The sequence below is a fragment of the Anabrus simplex genome, chromosome 4 (assembly GCF_040414725.1).
Source record: "Anabrus simplex isolate iqAnaSimp1 chromosome 4, ASM4041472v1, whole genome shotgun sequence".
Taxonomy (NCBI): domain Eukaryota; kingdom Metazoa; phylum Arthropoda; class Insecta; order Orthoptera; family Tettigoniidae; genus Anabrus; species Anabrus simplex.
In genome coordinates, this window is record NC_090268.1 from 436716040 (window position 1) to 436737822 (window position 21783).

The window sequence follows — 21783 nt, forward strand, 5'->3', positions numbered from 1 at the left end:
AGTGGATAGGGTCTGACACATCCCACTCTGAAGAGTCTAGTGTCAGACCTAAGATGAAATGCTGGTTAATAGAGCAAACGCCTGAAAAGCCTTACATCTAATTTTTGATCTTATTTTTGATATGCTCTATTGGTGGAAAAATACCTAATTCCCTCTATGGGAACTTAGAATTTCCAGCAGGATATTCAGTCAAGGAATAAGTAACCATGAAAAGAAAACGGAGGTCATATAGGGAAGAATAGTCAGTGCATTCCAAATTTAACTCAATGGCCCGGTCTAGGAAGCCAAGAATAACGACCGAGAGGATTCGTCGTGCTGACCACAGGACATCTCGTAATCTGCAGGCCTTCGGGCTGAGCAGTGGTAGCTTGGTAGGCCAAGGTCCTTCAAGGGCTGTAGTGCCATGGGGTTTGGTTTTGCCTCAGTGGCGCTGTGGAATGAAACAGCTAACACGCGACATGCTCTGCAGTCTCGTTTACCCAATAACGGCAGTTCATTTGGTACGATGAAGAAAATATGCAACCACGTAAGTGTGCGACTGACCACTAGAAACGACGAACAGAATCAAATCAATTATTACGTTTCGGACTATGGGATAAGCAAGTGAAGTTCGTTGTATGCCCTGAAGGAAGCACAAACAAAACCACCGTCTGAGAAAATATTTATTGGTACAATGGCGTTGTGTGTGCGTGTAATGAAATGGCCGAAACATGGCATTAAAAGATCAGCGGATACCTTAATTAAAGCCACGGTCGCTTCCTTTCCACTCCTAGTCCTTGCCCGGCTCTATGGCTAAATGGTTAACGTGCTGGCCTTTGGTCAAAGCGGTCCCGCGTTCTATTCCCGGCAGGGTTGGGAATTTTAACCATAATTGGTTAATTCTGATGGCACGGGGGCTGGGTGCATGTGTCGTCTTCATCATCATTTCATCCTCATCACGATGCGTAGGTCGCCTACGGGAGTCACATCAAAAGACCTGCACCTGGCGAGCCGAACTTGTCCTCGGATACTCTCGGCACTGAAAGCCATAAGCCACTTCATTTTCCTATACCTTTCCTCTCCCATTGTCACCATAAGCCCTAACTGTGCCAGTGCGACGTAAAGCCGATTGTAAATTAAAAAAAAAACATTATTGTCACCTGAGTTTCGAGCCTTAGGTAAATTTTATGTTAAACTAGCAAATTGCCCGTGCTTCGCTACGGTATTATAATGACATTTATAATTGAACGCTTAACGTTGTATATATAATCCGCCGAAATTCGCGATCTAACTAGTTTTCTGAGAGAATCCGCCAAAATTCGTGATCTGACTCGTTTTCTGAGAGATTACGGCAAAGTTCCTCCCATTTTTCAATCTTCCTTTCCAGCAATCGATTTCCTACTTCCCGGGCTATGTCCAGGTATTCCACCCGGCCAGTTGGGTCCCTAAATCTCTGCCATCTTTTCTTATAAGCATTTTAATGGATCAAATCCTTGAGGAGATCCGGCGTGGTGTCGCCTTGGGTGCCTTGGCGGTACTAAACCCGCGGCCGGACTGCAATCATAGTCATTACCCGGCCACGACCCGTTTCCAGCGCGGTCCGCACATTTTGACGACGGTCCAGAACATTATTATTATTGTACCGGGAGGTACACCCCAACACCGCGCATTTAAATCTTGCGTCCAAAAAACTCCTCTACAGGAGAAACACTGAACTTGAAACTAGTCCTATTTAAACCTTTACTCAGAAGATGTCACTACTGAAATTTTGTTATTTTGAAGTTTCCAGTACTGTATAAAATTCTACGTGTTTTGTTTACCATTCATCAAGAAGTTTGGACTTTCTGCAACATACGTCACTACAAAAACTATGATCATGCACCCTGGTGCGAAGTGAAATAACTTTTTTGAGAAGTTTTGTATTCATAAGTTTTTACTAATTAATGTTCATTTATTTTTGGGTTGGCAATATTTATCTTTTCTTTCCGCCAGTTTTTAATCCAGCCAATCCCTAATTTTTGTAATTAATTTTCAACCAATCCTGGATTTCTTCTTCGACTTTGAGTGTAAATTTTGAATGGCCCAATAAAATTGAGAGGGTGTGGCTTGATTATTCATGAAAGGTCTCGAACTTTCCCCTAGGGTTTATAAGCTGCGGATTTTCACGTATCTTGGCCATTTGATCGTCAGCTAACTTAGTGTGTGTACGTCAAGCAGGAGGCGGGATGCGCCTCTTTCATCAGGCAGCAGTTCTTCAGCAAGGTAATGGCCGTTTAACATCTTTATTTCTTGCTAGCTCCGCAGTTTAACCCGAGGGATAGGTCCGAAACTTTAGTATGTAACCAACTTCTCTAAAATGTACGTTCTGCCGGCTTATGCGAAAATTTCATAAAATCTGTAACTGCAATTCGGGGATAGAGAGTGATTTACCCTCTCGAGCTCCCCTTCATATTGGTTTGAGGTGACGACGATTTGTAACTGATTTTCTTCCTTTCCGTAATGTATTAAATTTCCTTATTATACGAGTCACCTCCATAGTTTGGGAATAGCCCCTGTTTCATCGGCCTAGTGCCTTTTAGGTTTTAAGAATTATCATCTAGGAGTGCAAGTACTCGCCTCCATTCATTTTTGGTGTTCGGACCATTTACTTAACCTGTTCGTTTTTTGCTAAGGCCCAGTAGGTTGGGTACAATATACACCTGTTTCATTTTTGTAAGTTGTGCCTTGATGGCAAGTAATTGTAAGTTTCTGATATTGCCTTGAATAGGCTTGAAAAACTGAGAGCGTGTCAGCTCTTTTCAAGTGTTGTAACCGTGCGTCTGGGAGGCTTGGTATTTGAAGTTGGGAGCAAGTGCTCCAGGTATTAAGGGCTTTCTGCCCTTTGAACAATTTGTGCTCGTCTGTAAAATTCGAGCTGGGAACTCAAAAATTGTAATACTAGGGGCTTGTAGCCCAAGAATGTTAAAGTTCTGGAATCTTGGATCTTTCTAAGTCCTGTTTCTAAATTACTATGTCATTGTTATCTCACTAAATGAAAAGTTGTTAAAGTTTTGTTGTTTTTCGAAAATATAACTTTTGTTAAAATTTTAAATTAACTTTGACCTTGTAGTTAGACCCATTCATCCTTCTTTCACCTCTGCTGGTCCACGGGGTAACCCCGTAATAATAATAATAATAATAATAATAATAATAATAATAATAATAATAATAATAATTATCATTTGGGTGGGTGATATTAGTTGAATTTAGGTTATTATTATCATTAATATTATGTCCGACTCGTTGGCTGAATGGTCAGCGTACTGGCCTTCGGTTCAGAGGGTCCCGGGTTCGATTCCCGGCCGGGTCGGGGATTTTAACCTTCAGTGGTTAATTCCAATGGCCCGGGGGCTGGGTGTTTGTGCTGTCCCAACATCCCTGCAACTCACACACCACACATAACACTATACTCCACCACAATAACACGCAGTTACCTACACATGGCAGATGCCGCCCACCCTCATCGGAGGGTCTGCCTTACAAGGGCTGCATTCGGCTAGAAATAGCCACACGAAATTATTATTATTATTATTATTATTATTATTATTATTATTATTATTATTATTATTATTATTATTATTATTATTATTATTATTCATGGTCTGGAACCCACAGCAAGACGCACGACCGCTACTGGGCGGTAAATTACATCCTCTGCCATTGTCATTGGTGACAATTTGACCAGCACCATCATCGCGCGTAGGCAACTGCGCGAGATTTCTGGCGACAGGAATGATATACTTCCATGAATTATTGACCTTATTATAGAGGTGAACAATTGCACGGTCAGTATCATTAATATCTTTTATTTCCAATGTGTTTAAATTTTTATATATATGCTAGGAGAATCTATTGTAATCTAACTTTATGTACTCCAAAGGAAAAGATGGTTCTTGAAAATGAACCCAGGAAAGATGATCAGTTTATGATCAGAATAAGTACATTATGAACAGTTAAATCACTTGGTCGCAACTCCTTTTCCACCCCACTGCCGTTAAATTGATTTACCCCCCCCCCAAAAAGAATAAGGCGTGTTTCCTTATGTTTAAAGGAGATTCCAAATACAAATGTTCACGTCTTTTACCTCCAGTTCTGAGATATAATTATCCCTATAAAAATAATTCACATTTTTCACTTCCTTTCACACTCCCCTCCCCCCCTTGAGTGAATTTCCCGTTAAAAATACTTCTCTCTTTACTAGCAAAGGATCTTCTAAATACCAATTAACACAACTCTAACATCTTCAGTTTTAAAATATGTGTCCCAATAAATGGAATTCAACTCCCTTTCACCCCCGCCCCCAAAATGATTTTGCCTAAAAACGCTTTTTCCTTTGTTTTTAATATCAATTTGTTTTTTAATATCAATTTTTAAGTCTGTAACAACTTTAGTATTTATTAGATGTAAGTATCCTCATACAATTAATTCAATTAATTTTTCAATTTTTCACCTCCCCCCCCCTTCATTGGATTTTCCGAGAATACGTGTTTGTTTACTTTTAAAGCAGATTCCAAATAACAATTTTCACGTTTGCAAAAATCTTTCGTTTTTGAGATAATAGTATCTCATACAAATAATTCAACTAATTTTTCAATTTCCTTCCTCCCTTTAGGTGGATTTCCGAAAACAAAAAATACGTATTCCTCTATTTTTAAGGAAATTCGAAATACCAAATTTCACGTCTGCAACATCTTCACCTTTTGAGATATCAGTGTTCTAATTAAAAGAATTCAACCCCATTTTCAGTCACTTTTACCCCTCTACCCAAGTGGTTTTTCAGAAAACAAAAAATGCATGTTTCTTTATTTTCAATAGAGATAAAAGAAATACTATTTTTCAGTTCGGTAACATATTAAGTTTTGATACATACTGTAGAAATGCTCATTTTAAAATTTCACCCCCTTTTTAGTTCCCCTTAAGTAGAGTTTCCAAAAACAAATCACCTATGTTTCTTTACTTTTACAGGAGATTCCAAATACCAATTTTTACGTCTGTAACATTTTACATTTCTGAGATATACTTTAGATATAATCTTTCTAAAAATTCAACCCAATTTGTCACTCCTATTTAACCCCCATTAATTGGATTTTTCAAAAACAAAAGATATGTTTTTTTAATTTTTAAAGGAGATCCCAAATACCAATTTTCAGATCCGTAATATCTTCAGCTTCTGAGATATAAGTATCCTCATTAAAGGCATTCAACATCTTTTTCACCCTTTTCCACCCTTCCTACTGGGATTTTCAGAAAACAAAAAAGTATGCGTTTCTTTATTTTTAGAGGAGATTCTAAATACCAATTTTTACATCTATAAACTTTAAAAGGTTTGAGATATAGATACTCTTATTTTAAAAATTAACCCCCTTTTCACCCCCCCATTAATTGGATTTTCCAAACATAAAAAGTACCTGTTCCTTTATTTTTAAAGGAGATTCCAAACACCAATTTTCAGGTCTGTAATATCTTCAGTTTCTGAGATATAAGTATCTTCATTAAAGGCATTCAACCCCTTTTTCACCCCTCCTGTTGGGATTTCCCGAAAACAAAAAATACGTGTTTCTTTATTTTTAATGAAGGTTCCAAATACCAGTTTTTGCATCTGTAAACTTTCACAGCTTTGAGATATAGATACACTCATTTTAAAAATTCATCCCCCTTTTCACCCTCCATTAATTGGATTTTCCAAAAACAAAAGTACTTGACTGTTTATTTTAAAAAGAGATCAATAGTACCAATTTTCAGGTCCATAATATCTTCAGTTTCTGAGATACAAGCACATGTATCCTGATTAAAGGCATTCAACATATTTTTCACCCTTTTCACCCCTCCTATTGGGATTTTCCGAAAACAAAAAATTCGTGTGTTTCCTTATTTTTAAAGAAGATTCTAAATACCAATTTTTACATCTGTAAACTTTTAAAGTTTTGAGGTAGAGATACACTCATTTTAAAATTTCAACCCCCCCCTTTTCATCCCCTTAGCGATGGAATATCCAAAAATCCTGTCTTAGCGAGCACGTACATCGTAACATAAATGTATTCCCAAAATTTCATTTCTTTACGTCCAGTAGTTTTGGCTCGGCGACGATGAATCAGTCAGTTAGGACAAGTTATTTTATATATTGTACCAGGAAAGCCTAGGTCCTGGCCCATATCAATCGAAAGAAACGTTATTCCAGCATAAAATATCCGTCCGACGTACGAACATTTAAGTAAAGGAATGTTCCAGCATGTGCCAGACTTCACGAGTGCACTAGGCGAAGTCAAGTGACGTCACCTGTCGCTCGAAGCTCACCTTCCCTAGAGATATTTCTCGAAAATAATTTTTCTTTTCGCAAGCTTTTCAGCGCCTTAACCAATTTCAACGGGACAAACGCTGAATTGTAGCGGACGTCATACAAGTTAATCCCTGTGAATTTCGAATTAATCTATCCCATGGTTGTTGAGTTATAATAATTTAAAGTCTAAGAAAATTATGCACTCACGGTCACATGGCCAAGAGAACCACCCCTACCAGCGCCGGTATATATGTCAAGGCTAACAAGCAGTGCAGCGCAGTACAAGGACGAGTACACAGATGTGTGTGAGTGAGACAGAGGAGAGACCGACCCTCGTACAGTATGTCCACGCAGTCACGGTGAAAGTACTTGCCGTCGCGACAAAATTATAATTATAAAAGACGTCGCACGGTATTTAGTACATCGCGTCGCGACTACAGTCTAATTCTAAAGACATTTGAGAATATAATACGAGTGAACTTATTGAAGTGCAAATACCAAATATTTAACGTTCACAGAATATATCATTACGTGTAGACTTAGTTTACTTCACATGACATTGAACTTCTACAATGAACAGAAACTAATGTGTAGAATTACCAGAACTCATTTCTTTTCGAGTATTGAACTGTGTTTCTTTATTCAAGTAGTGTTCATGCCATATTAGTATACGACTTACAGTAGTAATCTGGGTGAATACTAAGAACTCTTTCTGAGGTAATATGACGTTATAATAACAAGATAATCAGAAAATAATCCTTAGTGACTTAATGACCGTGTTCAAAGACTGTGATTATAGACTATGATTTGCCTTTTACAAGTGTGAACTGTGTAATTATGGACGTTTTCAGTAACGACTTTAAATAGTATTTCATACAGAAAGGACTGTGATTATTCATTTAACATCTTAAAGTTCAATTACGCCATAAACTGTGTTCAACAGTAAATGACAGTGTCAGTGATAACTACTCGCACCAAGTGAATTTTCCGTGTGCGAAAAATCACCTTAACGAGCTGCAATTCTACACGATCCAGTTCCAGCTATCATCACCTCATCGGGGGACGTCAACATGGTGTGTTAAGGGAACATCGCCGATCCTGATTCTCCACGGAATATTCCAGACGTCCATCCTTCAACATTTGTAGCAACATTTCTTTCATTAAGTGAGTAGTAACAAACTGACTAAAATTTTCTCATTAATTTTGAACAGTGGAAACTTAAGTGCCGCGTGTGAACAAATATTTCAGAGTTCTCATAACTTTTCAGAAGTTCATCTTTTGTGATTAATTTAATTTTCATATCTCATAGAAGAACTTTAGGCTTTTCAAGTGTGCTATACATCAAGGTTTACAAACTGAAAAACTTTCAACAGAAATTTATATTCTCATGTCAATTTGCAATTACAAGTGTGTGCTCATATTTAGAAAGACTTCAGGTGGAAATTTAATACCTCGTATTCTCACATATGAAAGACTTTGAAATCAGTGATATTCATTTAATTTTCATTAACAGAATTCAGGAAGATTACGTTTAAACTTTTAATTTCAATGCCAGATTTGAGTCCAATAATCATATTGCAGGGTGAAGAATTAATACATTGTTTTTTAAAAAATGTAACCATCTACACTGACTGACAGAGCAAATGCAACACCAAGAAGGAGTGGTCAGAACTTTATGCCAATTGCAGGGTAGACTGACGTCACTGAGGTATGCTCATCATGTGAAATGCGCCGCTGTGCTGCGCACGTAGCGAACGATAAATGGGACACGGCGTTGGTGAATGGCCCACTTCGTACCGTGATTTCTCAGCCGACAGTCATTGTAGAACGTGTTGTCGTGTGCCACAGGACACGTGTATAGCTAAGAATGCCAGGCCGCCGTCAACGGAGGCATTTCCAGCAGACAGACGACTTTACGAGGGGTATGGTGATCGGGCTGAGAAGGGCAGGTTGGTCGCTTCGTCAAATCGCAGCCGATACCCATAGGGATGTGTCCACGGTGCAGCGCCTGTGGCGAAGATGGTTGGCGCAGGGACATGTGGCACGTGCGAGGGGTCCAGGCGCAGCCCGCGTGACGTCAGCACGCGAGGATCGGAGCATCCGCTGCCAAGCGGTGGCAGCCCCGCACGCCACGTCAACCGCCATTCTTCAGCATGTGCAAGACACCCTGGCTGTTCCAATATCGACCAGAACAATTTCCCGTCGATTGGTTGAAGGAGGCGTGGACTCCCGGCGTCCGCTCAGAAGACTACCATTGACTCCACAGCATAGACGTGCACGCCTGGCATGGTGCCGGGCTAGAGCGACTTGGATGAGGGAATGGCGGAACGTCGTGTTCTCCGATGAGTCACGCTTCTGTTCTGTCAGTGATAGTCACCGCAGACGAGTGTGGCGTCGGCGTGGAGAAAGGTCAAATCCGGCAGTAACTGTGGAGCGCCCTACCGCTAGACAACGCAGCATCATGGTTTGGGGCGCTATTGCGTATGATTCCACGTCACCTCTAGTGCGTATTCAAGGCACGTTAAATGCCCACCGCTACGTGCAGCATGTGCTGCGGCCGGTGGCACTCCCGTACCTTCAGCGGCTGCCCAATGCTCTGTTTCAGCAGGATAATGCCCGCCCACACACTGCTCGCATCTCCCAACAGGCTCTACGAGGTGTACAGATGCTTCCGTGGCCAGCGTACTCTCCGGATCTCTCACCAATCGAACACGTGTGGGATCTGATTGGACGCCGTTTGCAAACTCTGCCCCAGCCTCGTACGGACGACCAACTGTGGCAAATGGTTGACAGAGAATGGAGAACCATCCCTCAGGACACCATCCGCACTCTTATTGACTCTGTACCTCGACGTGTTTCTGCGTGCATCGCCGCTCGCGGTGGTCCTACATCCTACTGAGTCGATGCCGTGCGCATTGTGTAACCTGCATATCGGTTTGAAATAAACATCAATTATTCGTCCGTGCTGTCTCTGTTTTTTTCCCCAACTTTCATCCCTTTCGAACCACTCCTTCTTGGTGTTGCATTTGCTCTGTCAGTCAGTGTATTATTCGCTCTGCGAGTCTATCCTACTCTGTATCGGCTCCAAAACCAAGTTCCACTCCCTGAGGTCTAACTCATGCCCTTTACCCAAGAACTTTTCCTGGTACAATATATAGATTTCTACAAAAACTGGACCAGTCAAATGTTCAAAAATTTTCGATATTGAACTATACGGTTTTAAATCAGAGTTTTGTACTACAGATAGATCGACATAATGCGAGTCACAATTACAGAATTCTCATGGAACTACTGCATAGATGGGCTTAGCCTGTCAAGCGACTGCTGTTCAGCCCGAAGGTCTGCAGATGAAGAGGTGATGCCTGGTCAGTACGACGAATCTTCTCGGCCATTATTATTGATTCGATAATCAATCAATCAATCAATCAATCAATCAATCAATCAATCAATCAATCAATCAATCAATCAATCAATCAATCAATCAATCAATCAATCAATCAATCAATCAATCAATCAATCAATCAATCAATCAATCAATCAATCAATCAATCAATCAATCAATCAATCAATCAATCAATCAATCAATCAATCAATCAATCAACCAATCAATCAATCAATCAATCAATCAATCAATCAATCAATCAATCAATCAATCAATCAATCAATCTTGATCTGCATTTATGGCAGTCGCCCAGGTTGCAGATTCCCTATGTTGGTTTCCTAGCATATTTTTAAATGATTTCAAAGAAATTGGAAATTTATTGAACATCACCCTTGTTGAGTTATTCCACTCCTTAACTCCCCTTCCTATAAACGAATATTTGCCCCAATTTGTCCTCTTGAATTCCAACTTTATCTTCATAGACCACGAGGAAGAACAGCAAGCAGATGGATAGATCAGGCGAAGAAGATCACTGGGCTACCACTTCAGGTCATACTAACGAAATGTGAAAACCGCTCTGGATGGAGACATCTTGTCAAGGTTGCAACAAGGAAATGATGGAGTTATGAGGTCACGACGCTCAGTAATGAGCACAACGACTAATGATGATGATGAATGTCCGTCCAAGCCATCACTCCACTGACAGCTCGGAAAATACCACTTAATTCAACAATGATACATGTAACATACCGCTTAGTCGAGCAACTCGTCTTCTTTCTCCCAAGTCTTCCCAGCCAAAACTTTGCAACTTTTTTTGTAACGCTACCCTTTTGTCGGAAATCAAACAGAACAAATCGAGCTGCTTTCTCGAATCAAGTAATCCTGGTGAGGTTCCCATGCACTGGAACCATACTCTAGTCGGGGTCTTACCAGAGACTTATATGCCTCTCCTTTACATCCTTATTACAACCCCTAAAAAACATCATAACCATGTACATAGATCTGTACTCTTTATTTATAATCCCATGAATGTGATTACCCCAATGAAGATCTTTCCTCATGTTAACATTCAGGTAATTACAGTGATCCCCAAAGGGAACTTTCACCCCATCAACGCAGTAATTAAAACTGAGAGGACTTTTCCTATTTTTAAAACTCACAACCTGACTTTTATCACCGTTAATCATCATACCATTGCCGGCTGTCCATTTCACAAAATTATCGAGGTCATTTTGCAGTTGCTCACAATCTTGTAACTTGCTTATTACTCTATACTGAAATAGCCTATTTTTCTATTATAGTAAGGTGGGTCTTTACCATTCCTTACCACATTTAAAGGTACAAACCTGTTTTCACATTCCTCAATAATTGCTTTAAACCCATCCCAGAGTCCGTTAACATTTTTATTTACCGTTTTCCTCCGATCATCGTTACTTTTTGAAAACTCCCCCATGCCTGCTTTATCAGCCTTCTGCCTAATAGTCCTACTTTTAAGACCTTCTTTTCTATCACATTTATTTTTAACTACCACAAAAATAGGTTCATGTTCACAGGTTCATGATCACTAATATCATCTATTACTTCGGTTTCTCTATAGAGCTCATCTGGTTTTACCAGCACAACGTCCAGAATATTCTTCCCTCTAGTTGGTTCCATAATTTTCTCTATCAGCTGCCCTTCCCATATTAACTTATTTGCCATTTGTTGGTCATGCTTCCTGTCGTTCGCATTACCTTCCCAATCAACAGTTATTAAATCTCCCGCTACAATCACATTCCTTTTCACATAGTTTTCCACATAGCTGATTATCATATCAAATAATTCTGAATTAGCGCTACCCGTTCCCGGTCTTTACATTCCAAAGACATCAAGTTACCTATTATCTTTAGAAATGAGCCTTGCACCTAGAATTTTATGTTTGTCATCTTTAACTTTTTCGTAGCTTACAAATTCTTCTTTCACCAGAATGAATACTCCCCCTCTTACCATCCCTATCCTATTATACTGGGGCGCTAGTTCATCGTCAGATAGCTCCTCAATTGTAAGCACAATGGTTAAGTGAATCTAGATCCAGTCCTCAGATACGAGGAAAAATTCCTGATCTCTTCAGTAATTCCATCCCGTTGTCTCCGAGTAGGAGGCAGGTTCACTACCCCTCAACTGTGGTGCCGGCACAACCGTGGGACAATTATACTCTATACTACGTAAAACAGCTTCCCTGTTCTTGTCACTTCCTGAAAATTCCCCTCCACGTTCCTTTCCTTAGTACCAGAATGAAGGCGCTCTTGCATTTGACCTATTCCCGCCTTCCTCATAACCGGAAGTGGATTTCTAATCTCTATACGTACTCCAGCCAAGTGTACTACCTTATCTCTCAATACAAACATAGATATGTTCTTATCATACCTTTCCTTTTGACTGAACCAGTTCGGGTCACATAGCTATCAGCTTGCATACAGGAGATAGGGGGTTCGTACCCCACTGTCAGTAGCACGAAATATGGTTTTCTGTAGTTTCCGATATTAACATCAGGAAATTGCCGGGTCTGTCCTCTACCGCCTCAATGGTAGTGTCCTGGAGCGTGAGACATTTGGTCGGGAATACAACATGGGTGGGGGACCAGTACCTCTCACAGCCGCCCTCATCTGCTATGGTGAACAGGGGTGATGGTGGTGGTGATTATTGTTTTAAGAGGAAGTACAACTGGGCAACCATCCTCTATATAACACTTATCACCGAGCTCGATAGCCGCAGTCGCTTAAGCGCGGCCAGTATACAGTATTTGGGAGATAGTGGGTTCGGACCCAACTGTCGGCAGCCCGGAGGATGATTTTACGTGGTTTCCATTTTCACACTAGGCACGTGCTGGGGCTGTACCTTAATTATAACCACGGCCGCATCCTTCTCACTTCTAGCCCTTTCCTGTCCCATCGTCGCCATTATACCTATCTGTGTGTTGGTGCGACGTAAAGCAACTTGTAAAAGAATAAAAAACATTAATCGGACAGAAAAAGTGGAAGGAGACCGATACTTCGAGAAATGAAGGTATCGGTCAAAGAAAGTGAAGGGCCACGAATGACGTAGAAATGAACTACTCCCTAGGATTCGCAAAGCTAATACCGTCGGGGTCGGAAAAGAACAAGACTTGACCAAACAAGGTCCGATAAGATAGATGAAAGTGAGGAGCCTGGCATAAGTAAGTTGAAGCAATATCAGGACTCAGCTAAGGGCTGCGTGGTCGCCAACCCAGAGCAGGGAATCGAACCCGAGCCTCCGGAGATGGCATCTAATCACATTAACCTTTACACCAGGTATGGGGACAGCTATTGTACAGTACATAGGAGATTTTTTAGGAAACCTCCAGACCAAGTTCAAGAAAATATTCAGATGAAAGCTCTCCATGAGCTCCCCGCTGGAAACTGGGCGTGTGGGAGCTTATCTCAGTGTCTGGGAATACAACAACAAAACAGAGTTAGGTGTTGTTGTGATAAGAATGTTATGCCATACAGTACGAAAAGTGATAAAAGATTAGACATGGTGGCATTCATACCGTCCAATAGTTCGTTGGATTAAGATCCCTCATTTTATAATGAAGTGATGAGGTTCTCTCAACAATGGGGCCGTACGTTTTCAGCATTTCCACAGTGCGTTCAGAAAATTTTGGAGCACTTAAGAGTAGGCTTACGAATATGGGTTGTTAATTCGAGTCATCTGTGCGTTTTTTTCAAAGTGGGCTTACGTCGCACCGGCACAATAGGTCTTAAGGCGACGATAGGATCGGAAAGGGCTAGGAATGGGAAGGAAGCGGCCTTGACGTTAATTAAGGTACAGCTCCAGCATTTGCCTGTGCGAAAATGGGAATCAACAGAAAACCATCTTCATGACTGCCGGCAGTGGTGTTCGAATCCACTATCTCCCGAATGCAAGCTGTCAGCTTCGCGCCCTAACTGCACGGCCAACTCTCTCGGTTATTTTGTAATCCTACTACAGAATATATCGGTAGAACTTGATTGTTGATTGTCCAGCTCCTTGGTCGAATGACTAGCGTCAAGGTCTTCGGTTGAGAGGGTGCCGAGTTCGATTCCCGGCAATTTTAATAACATTTGGTTAATTACCCTTACCCGGGGACTACGAGTTTTTGTGTCCCCCAGTTCTCTTCTGCATACACACAGCACACTACAACCCACCACAGAAGAGCATTATAGCGAATACATTTCTGCACATAGGGTTGGCGTCAGGAAGGGCATCCGGACGTAAAACAGTGTCAAGCCCACATTTGTGACACAGTTTGTACCCACGACCCCACCAGGGTATGGGAAAATTGACAGAATAAAATACAAGAACTAATTCTTCATTGTTGTGTGGCAGTTTTGATACATGCTTGTTGTATAAGGGGCCTAACATCTAGGTCATCGGCATTTTTGTATTCGCTTATTGTCCGCCTTCGTAGCGTAATGGTTAGCATTATTAGCTGCCATCCTTGGGGGGAATGTGATCGGTTTCCGGTACTGCGAGAAATTCTGCGAGAAGTTTACGAATGACAGGAGGGCTGGTATATGGTTGAATGGTACATGTAACTCACCTCCATCGAGAGTGTCTCTGAAAAGATCTGCACCACCTTGGGATGAGGACACGAGTTTACTTCTGTCCGGCTCAATTGCTGAATGATTATCGTGATCGAACGGTCCCGGGTTCGATTCCCGGCTGGATCGGAATTTCAACTTTCATTAGTTGATTCCTCTGGCTCGGGAGCTCGGTATTTCTCCAGCATTAGAATTCATCACAGGTAGGGTCCCGTCCTGAGACGCGCAGGTCGCCCATACGGCGTTAACTCAACAGACCTGCACCAGGCGTCTTCGAGAAGACCGGCATGTGTCACTGCAAACAAACTCATCGCGGATGGGTTTGATCAAATCTAAAAGGATGAGAGGTCTACGAAAACATTGGGAACACGTGTCCACTCTTTAGATTCTAAAAATAAGGCAGGCGGTCTGACCTTCAAAGAAAGTTTTACCGGGCGAGTTGGCCGTGCGGTCAGGGACACGCGCCTGTGAGCTTGCATCCGAGAGATAGTGGGTTCGAATCCCACTGCCGGCAGCTCTGAAAATATTTTTCCGTGCTTTCCCATTTTCACACCAGACAAATGCTGGGGCTGTACCTTAATTAAGACCATGGCCGCTTCCTTCCAACTCCTAGGCCTTTCCTATCCCATCGTCGCCATAAGACCTATCTGTGTGGGTGCGACGTAATCCAAAAAAAGAAAAGGTGCAATCTCAGTGGACTTAGGACTAGGCAAAGCTGCTGCAACTTCTTCCGGCAGAACTCAGCAACGAGAAACTCTGGTCTGGAAGGGTGGACTATCGAACACCTCATCCAACTGCGCCCTCTGCGCTCTAACCCTGGAAGACCTAATGACCTGTTTAGTTTCACCTCCGACCCTATCAAATGACAGCAGATTATGGACCTTAATGCGTAGATGTATCTATTATTTTGTGATCACCATACGATTAAATGTCCAGCTCTATAGCTAAATGGTTAGCGTGCTGGCCTTTGGTCACAGATAGGGGTCCCGGGTTCGATTCCCGGCAGGGTCGGGAAATTTTACCATAATTGGTTAATGTCGCTGGCACGGGGACTGGGTGTATGTGTCGTCTTCATCATCATTTCATCCTCATCACGACACGCAGGTCACCTACGGGTGTCAATTCGAGATACATGCATCTGGCGAGCCGAACTTGTCCACAGACACTCCTAGCCATACGCCATTTCATTTTACGATTAAATAATTTTCCCGTCATGATCTATCTTGGATGTACGTATTTATTAACATTCTTGAAGAATACTGAAGAACGTAATCCCATCACCGACAGCCTCACCAGCTACTTTTAGGACTTTCTTGTGAACGAGGGGTCTTGTCAAGAAGTGAAAGAACGTTATAACGAGCAGTCACTTACCTTCCCCTTGTAGGCTGCAGCTCGCGGAGCGCTGCCCACATACAAGATCTTGTCCTTCCTGAACTTCCCCGATCCCACAGAGTAGCCTGCAAAATGAAAATGACAAGGACTCATTCGGATAATGAGTACGGCTTATGGTAGTTCCTAGATTACAATTTCACCTTTCATTCTTATATTTATTTAATTTATTCTCACAGAACAAGATATATCTGCAATGAGCACGCAAATTTTGATAATGAAACATATCAGACGAGTAACAAGATTAGGTTGATTTAAATAAGTTATATCCAAATCACGTGGTACAGCTGTTATACAATTTATGAAAATATCCAGTTACAGGTTTGGCAACGAACTAACAGCCCCTGTACAGATCCTGAAAGGAGTGAGACAATCATTAATGCATCTACAACAAAAACCAAGCTTTAGCGTGAAAATAGGAGGGAGACTAATGCAGACCATCTAATTAGCCGATGATCAAGCTATAGTTGCAGGTAGTCAAACAACTTTATCCAAAATGTTGCTAAAGCTGAATGAAAAAAACTAAGAAATTTGGTATGAAAATCAATATTAGTAAAAAAAAAAAAAAAAAGTCATGATGTTTTTGTAGGAATCCACGTCCATGATCAGCAGGTAGCACAGTTCAAATACCTTGGACAGATAATAGCAGAAAACCTTCAGTGTCACACTGAAATAAAAACACGAATAGCAAAGCAAGCCCGAAGAGATAAATAGTACCTTCTACGTCAGAAAACAACTTTCTTGATTGGGGCATAGGCTGCGACATAGGAATGTGTCATTGGAAATTTTGGAAGGTAAAATACAAGGGAAACGCCCTCGTGGAAGACCAAGAAAGACATTCATGATGGCATTTCTTGTGAACTCAAGATGCAGGAGTTATGCAGACTCAAAACGTACTGCACAGGATCGACCCAGTTGGGGAAGACCCATCGCAGAGGCAAACCAGTCATTAGACTGAATTACACAGAGAAGAATATATCCAAATCGGAAACATCTTATTAACACCTTCGATGAGGTTGACGTCAGGAAGGGCATTTGGTCTTAAAAAGTCGCTACGAAGATCCATGTAACCTCACAGCCGATCTCGTAGAGAAACGGGACGAGTTTTGGGCATGCATATCTATATCGGAAACTGTGAGGACATTGAAATTCATAATCAAGTCAGTGGAGGTCAAGTTGAGGGTAACCCATGTGACACGGAATTAATTCTTATAGATATGCAGTACTTTTGCATCCATCTCTTGGCACAGGCCAGAGTAAAGTGTAGCTTCCACCGAAGTCCCAGTCTCATCCATGGCTGTGACAATATGGAAGCTGCTGTGGTATGGGTAGTGCTGAGTAATGGCATTCAGAGCACGACTAGTGCATCTGAGTGTTATGAAAGGTGCTGCTCATAGGGTCAGTCGTGCTGCAATAGTACTTTCCGACCCAGTGAGGAAAGCAATGGCAAACTACCTCACTCCTCGTCTTGCCTAGTACGCCTCATTTTGGTGCTGCCATTCGTTTTTGGGGTTTCCTTATAACTGCATAACCTTTGGTGGTGCTATTTGAGGATCCAACCAGCCTCTGGGCTGATGACCTAACAGACAGACAGATAATTTACCTTTACCTGAAATTTATAAGGTTGTACGATCGAATAAGGACACTGGTTGAACCAATTTTCCGCAGCATCATGAACCACTTGATTGGTGATGAAATGCTTAGTCTTCAGCAGACAAAAGATGTGATAATCACAAGGGAAATAAATTTGGCTGCAAGGCGGGTGATCCATAATACCGCAGCGCTGAGTTCCCATTGTTGCGTTGGCATCGTGTTGGTGTAACGCATAAGCCAACTTTGTGATCAAAACACCTTCTTACCGAGCTCGATAGCTGCAGTCGCTTAAGTGCGGCCAGTATCCAGAAGATAGTGGGTTCGAACCCCACTGTCGGCAGCCCTGAACATGGTTTTCCGTGGTTTCCCATTTTCACACCAGGCAAATGCTGGGGCTGTACCTTAATTAAGGCCACGGCCGCTTCCTTCCCACTCCTAGCCCTTTCCTGTCCCATCGTCGCCATAAGACCTATCTGTGTCGATGCGACGTAAAGCAATTAGCAAAAAAAAAAAAAAAAAGAATTGAATCACGCCTCGCTGTAGCCTATTCATTTGAACTTAACCATTAACACAAATATTGCTTCAACTGTTTCCTCTATTTAGCGAACGCATGTCTCAGACCGACCAGGTTCTCAGTTGCATGGCTATCCTGCCAATTATCAGCAGTGTCTATGTTTGATTTGAATAATTCTTACATTAAACTGCGGCAACTGTATTTCAAGCATACTTACCAAAATGACGCCTTTAATACCAATAGGTCATTACACTTTTGATTGTGCAAAATAAAGCGATTTAAGTTTTGTTTCTGTATTAGTGCGTGTAACACTGTAACACTTGGTTACTCTGCACACTAATGTTCAAAAGGCACTGTACGTCTACCGTACGCTCTGTCGTAGAAACCGTTCATTGCGACATCGCTTTCAACGACGTATTCCATATAACGGCAAAATCTAACGGTCCCGTCTAAATCCTATATAAAGTGTATTTTAAAAATCGCTTAATACGAAATATCATATAAAAGGACATATTTTGATCACATTTTCGGATAAATACTGTATATCGGCTTTAACGTCCAGTGTTGATTTTTGTTTGTTACGTATTTGTGGAATTGCTGACAACAATGTAAGGCTTATTATTGTTGATTTAAAATCAGGCTGTCTGCTAAATGACCAGGGCAAACATCCCTGTTGTAAGAAGTTCCTAACTCTATTACTGAATTTACAAACATATAAAACTGCATTTAACTTGAAAATTATTAAATATCTGCTTTAAAATGGAAATTATGAAAATTAATATTCATTAAATAAAATACACAATCGTCGGACCTTGTACTCACACTTACTTCTTACCTGCTTAATACACATACGTTATTTGAAGGGCGCCAGCTACCACTCAGTGCAGCAATAATAGAATGAGAATCTTGACTATCTCTAGGGTGTGGGGTAATAAGCTTACTTTTGACAGCATACCATATAAGTTCTGGGAAAAGGAGATTGGCGTTCGGTTTCCCATTAATTTTGAGGTTAAGGTATTTTACTGTCATTGAAATAATACTACGAATTCATTTGATAGAAGAAAATATATTCTTTAAATAATTTCAATAAAATAGTGAGAACTGCTACGATCAAAACAGATGAGAATATGACATTATGATATTGCAGCTAAAAGAAACTAGGCATGAATTTGAATTCTTCTTGACCGGACATTTAACATTTTATACAAAATATATCCCTCACTGTTTCACTTGACTGTACCTGACACTTTGAGTGTAATTATGACGTATTCATTAGATCTGGTGTTTACTGTAGATGTGTCACGCCTAATTTGGTGATATATCCATGTGACTGCTTCTTCTCCATATCATATGATTTCTTGGTAAATCTGAATGGTATTCAACTAAGTGACCGACCAACTTTGGCCTCACTCTCTCAATGACAAAAGACTAAATGCTCACTGAGTCTTCTCCATCTCGTTCACACTCCGACCAACTGTCGCCTCTCCTTCCACTTGAATAATGACTGTTCACTTATCCATTTTGGCTTCTTCACTGTACTGCTTCCGTTTAAATAATGACTGACTCTACAATATGCAGCCACCTTATATAGGCACAGCATGGCACACCTAAGTAACCTCCAGAAATAACAATGACGTACTCCCACCCGCCTCAAACTGTTGCATGTAATGGTGAAATCCCGTGGGGCTCCCTAGAAAACTCAAAGACCGTGAGCGCACCGCCAAATGAGCACGATGACGTAGCCATGACGTGGCGATGACTTGACAGAAATGTTAGCAGTATTACACAATATAGCAATGCCATATCCAACATCTGATATATAACAATTCTCACTGTACATGTCTTTAATGTTAGTCTACACACACACACACACACATATATGCATACCGTTAACTACAATCATGCAAGCGACAAGCATTGCATAATGGAATTGAATAAGAATGATAATATAATAATAGTAATCTCACAGATAAAATAATAATACGGACATAATAATAATATTAATGATACAATAATAATAATAATAATAATAATAATAATAATAATAATAATAATAATAATAATAATAATAATAATAACGCAGATAAAATAATGAAATAATAAAAATACAGATATCATCTTGTAACGTGATTTGAACCGTTACACTGTAAAGATGACGCAAAAGAAAAGGAAAAACGTCACTCATAATACAGCGATTGGAAAATGGGGATACAAACGTCAGCATCGTGAAAGAATTGTCAAATCAGTCAATACTGATCTACATTTAGTGCAGTCGCCCAGGTGACAGATTCCCTATCTGTTGTATTCCTAGACTTTTCTTAAAAGATTGCAAAGAAATTGGAAATTTATTGAATATCTCCCTTGGTAAGTTATTCCAATCCCTAACTCCCCTTCCTATACACGAATATTTACCTCAATTTGTCCTCTTGAATTCCAGCTTTAACTTCATATTGTATCTTTCCTACCTTTAAAAACACCAGTTAAATTTATTTTTTTACTAATGCCACTCCACGTCAACTCTTCACTGACAGCTCGGAACATACCACTTAGTCGACCAGCTCGTGTCTTTTCTCCCAAGTGTTCCCAGCCTAAACTTTGCAACATTCTTGTAACGCTACTCTTTTGTCGGAAAACACCCAGAGCAAATCGAGCTCCTTTCTTTGATTTTTTTCCAGTTTTTGAATCAAGTAATCCTGGTGAGGGTCCCATACAATGGAACTATACTCTAGTTAGGGTCTTACCAGAGACTTATATGCCCTCTCCTTTACATCCTTACTACAACTCCCAAATACCCTAATAACCATGAGCAGAGATCTGTACCCTTTATTTACAATCCCATTTATGTGATTACTCCAATGAAGACTTTTCCTTATATTATCACCTAAATACAATGATTTCCAAAAGGAACTTTCATCCCATCAACGCAGTAATTGAAACTGAGAGGACTTTTGCTATTTGTGAAACTCACTCACAACCTGACTTTTAACCCCATTTATCAACATACCGTTCCCTACTGCCCATCTCACAACATTATCGAGGTCATTTTGCAGTTGCTCAGTATTTTGTAACTTATTTATTACTCTGTACAGAACAACATCATCTGCAAAAAGCCTTGCCTTTGATTCCACTTCTTTACTCACATCATTTATGTTTATAAGAAAACATAAAGGTCCAATAATACTGCCTAGAGGAATACCCCTCTTTATTATTACAGGGTCAGATAAAGCTTCGCCAATTCTCTGAGTTCTATTTTCTAGAAATGTAGCCACTCATTCAATCACTCTTTTGTCTAGTCCAATTGCACTCATTTTTGTCAGTAGTCTTGACAATAACAACGCCGAGGGCTGTAAGACAGGACATTTGATAATATAAATATAATTAGAAGTTTGACCAGTCGAACAACATGTTCAATCAATCAATCAATCAATCAATCAATCAATCAATCAATCAATCAATCAATCAATCAATCAATCAATCAATCAATCAATCAATCAATCAATCAATCAATCAATCAATCAATCAATCAATCAATCAATCAATCAATCAATCAATCAATCAATCAATCAATCAATCAATCAATCAATACTGATCTGCATTTAGGGCAGTCGCCCAGGCGGCAGATTCCCTATCTGTTGCTTTCCTAGCCTTTTCCTAAATGATTTCAAAGAAATTGGAAACTTATTGAACATCTCCCTTGGTAAGTTATTCCAATCCCTAACTCCCCTTCCTATAAATGAATATTTGCCCCAGTTTGTCCTCTTGAATTCCAACTTTATCTTCATATTGTGATCTTTCCTACTTTTATAAACGCCATTCAAACTTATTCGTCTACTAATGTCATTCCACGCCATCTCTCCGCTGACAGCTCGGAACATACCACTTAGTCGAGCAGCTCTTCTTCTTTCTCTCAATTCTTCCCAACCCAAACATTGCAACATTTTTGTAACGCTACTCTTTTGTCGGAAATCACCCAGAACAAATCGAGCTGCTTTTTTTTGTGGATTTTTTCCAGTTCTTGAATCAGGTA

General features: G+C 40.6%; 1 protein-coding gene across 1 annotated transcript in view; it reads right to left on the reverse strand.

The window, feature by feature from the left end:
- LOC136872322 (integrin alpha-PS3) overlaps positions 1–15745 on the reverse strand; it is a 238851-nt gene extending 223106 nt beyond the window's left edge. Inside the window, exon 1 of the mRNA XM_067146136.2 lies at positions 15632–15745. Within this exon, the coding sequence (XP_067002237.2) occupies positions 15632–15745 (114 nt within the window). The remainder of the gene's footprint in view (positions 1–15631) is intronic.
- Positions 15746–21783: the final 6038 nt, after the last annotated feature.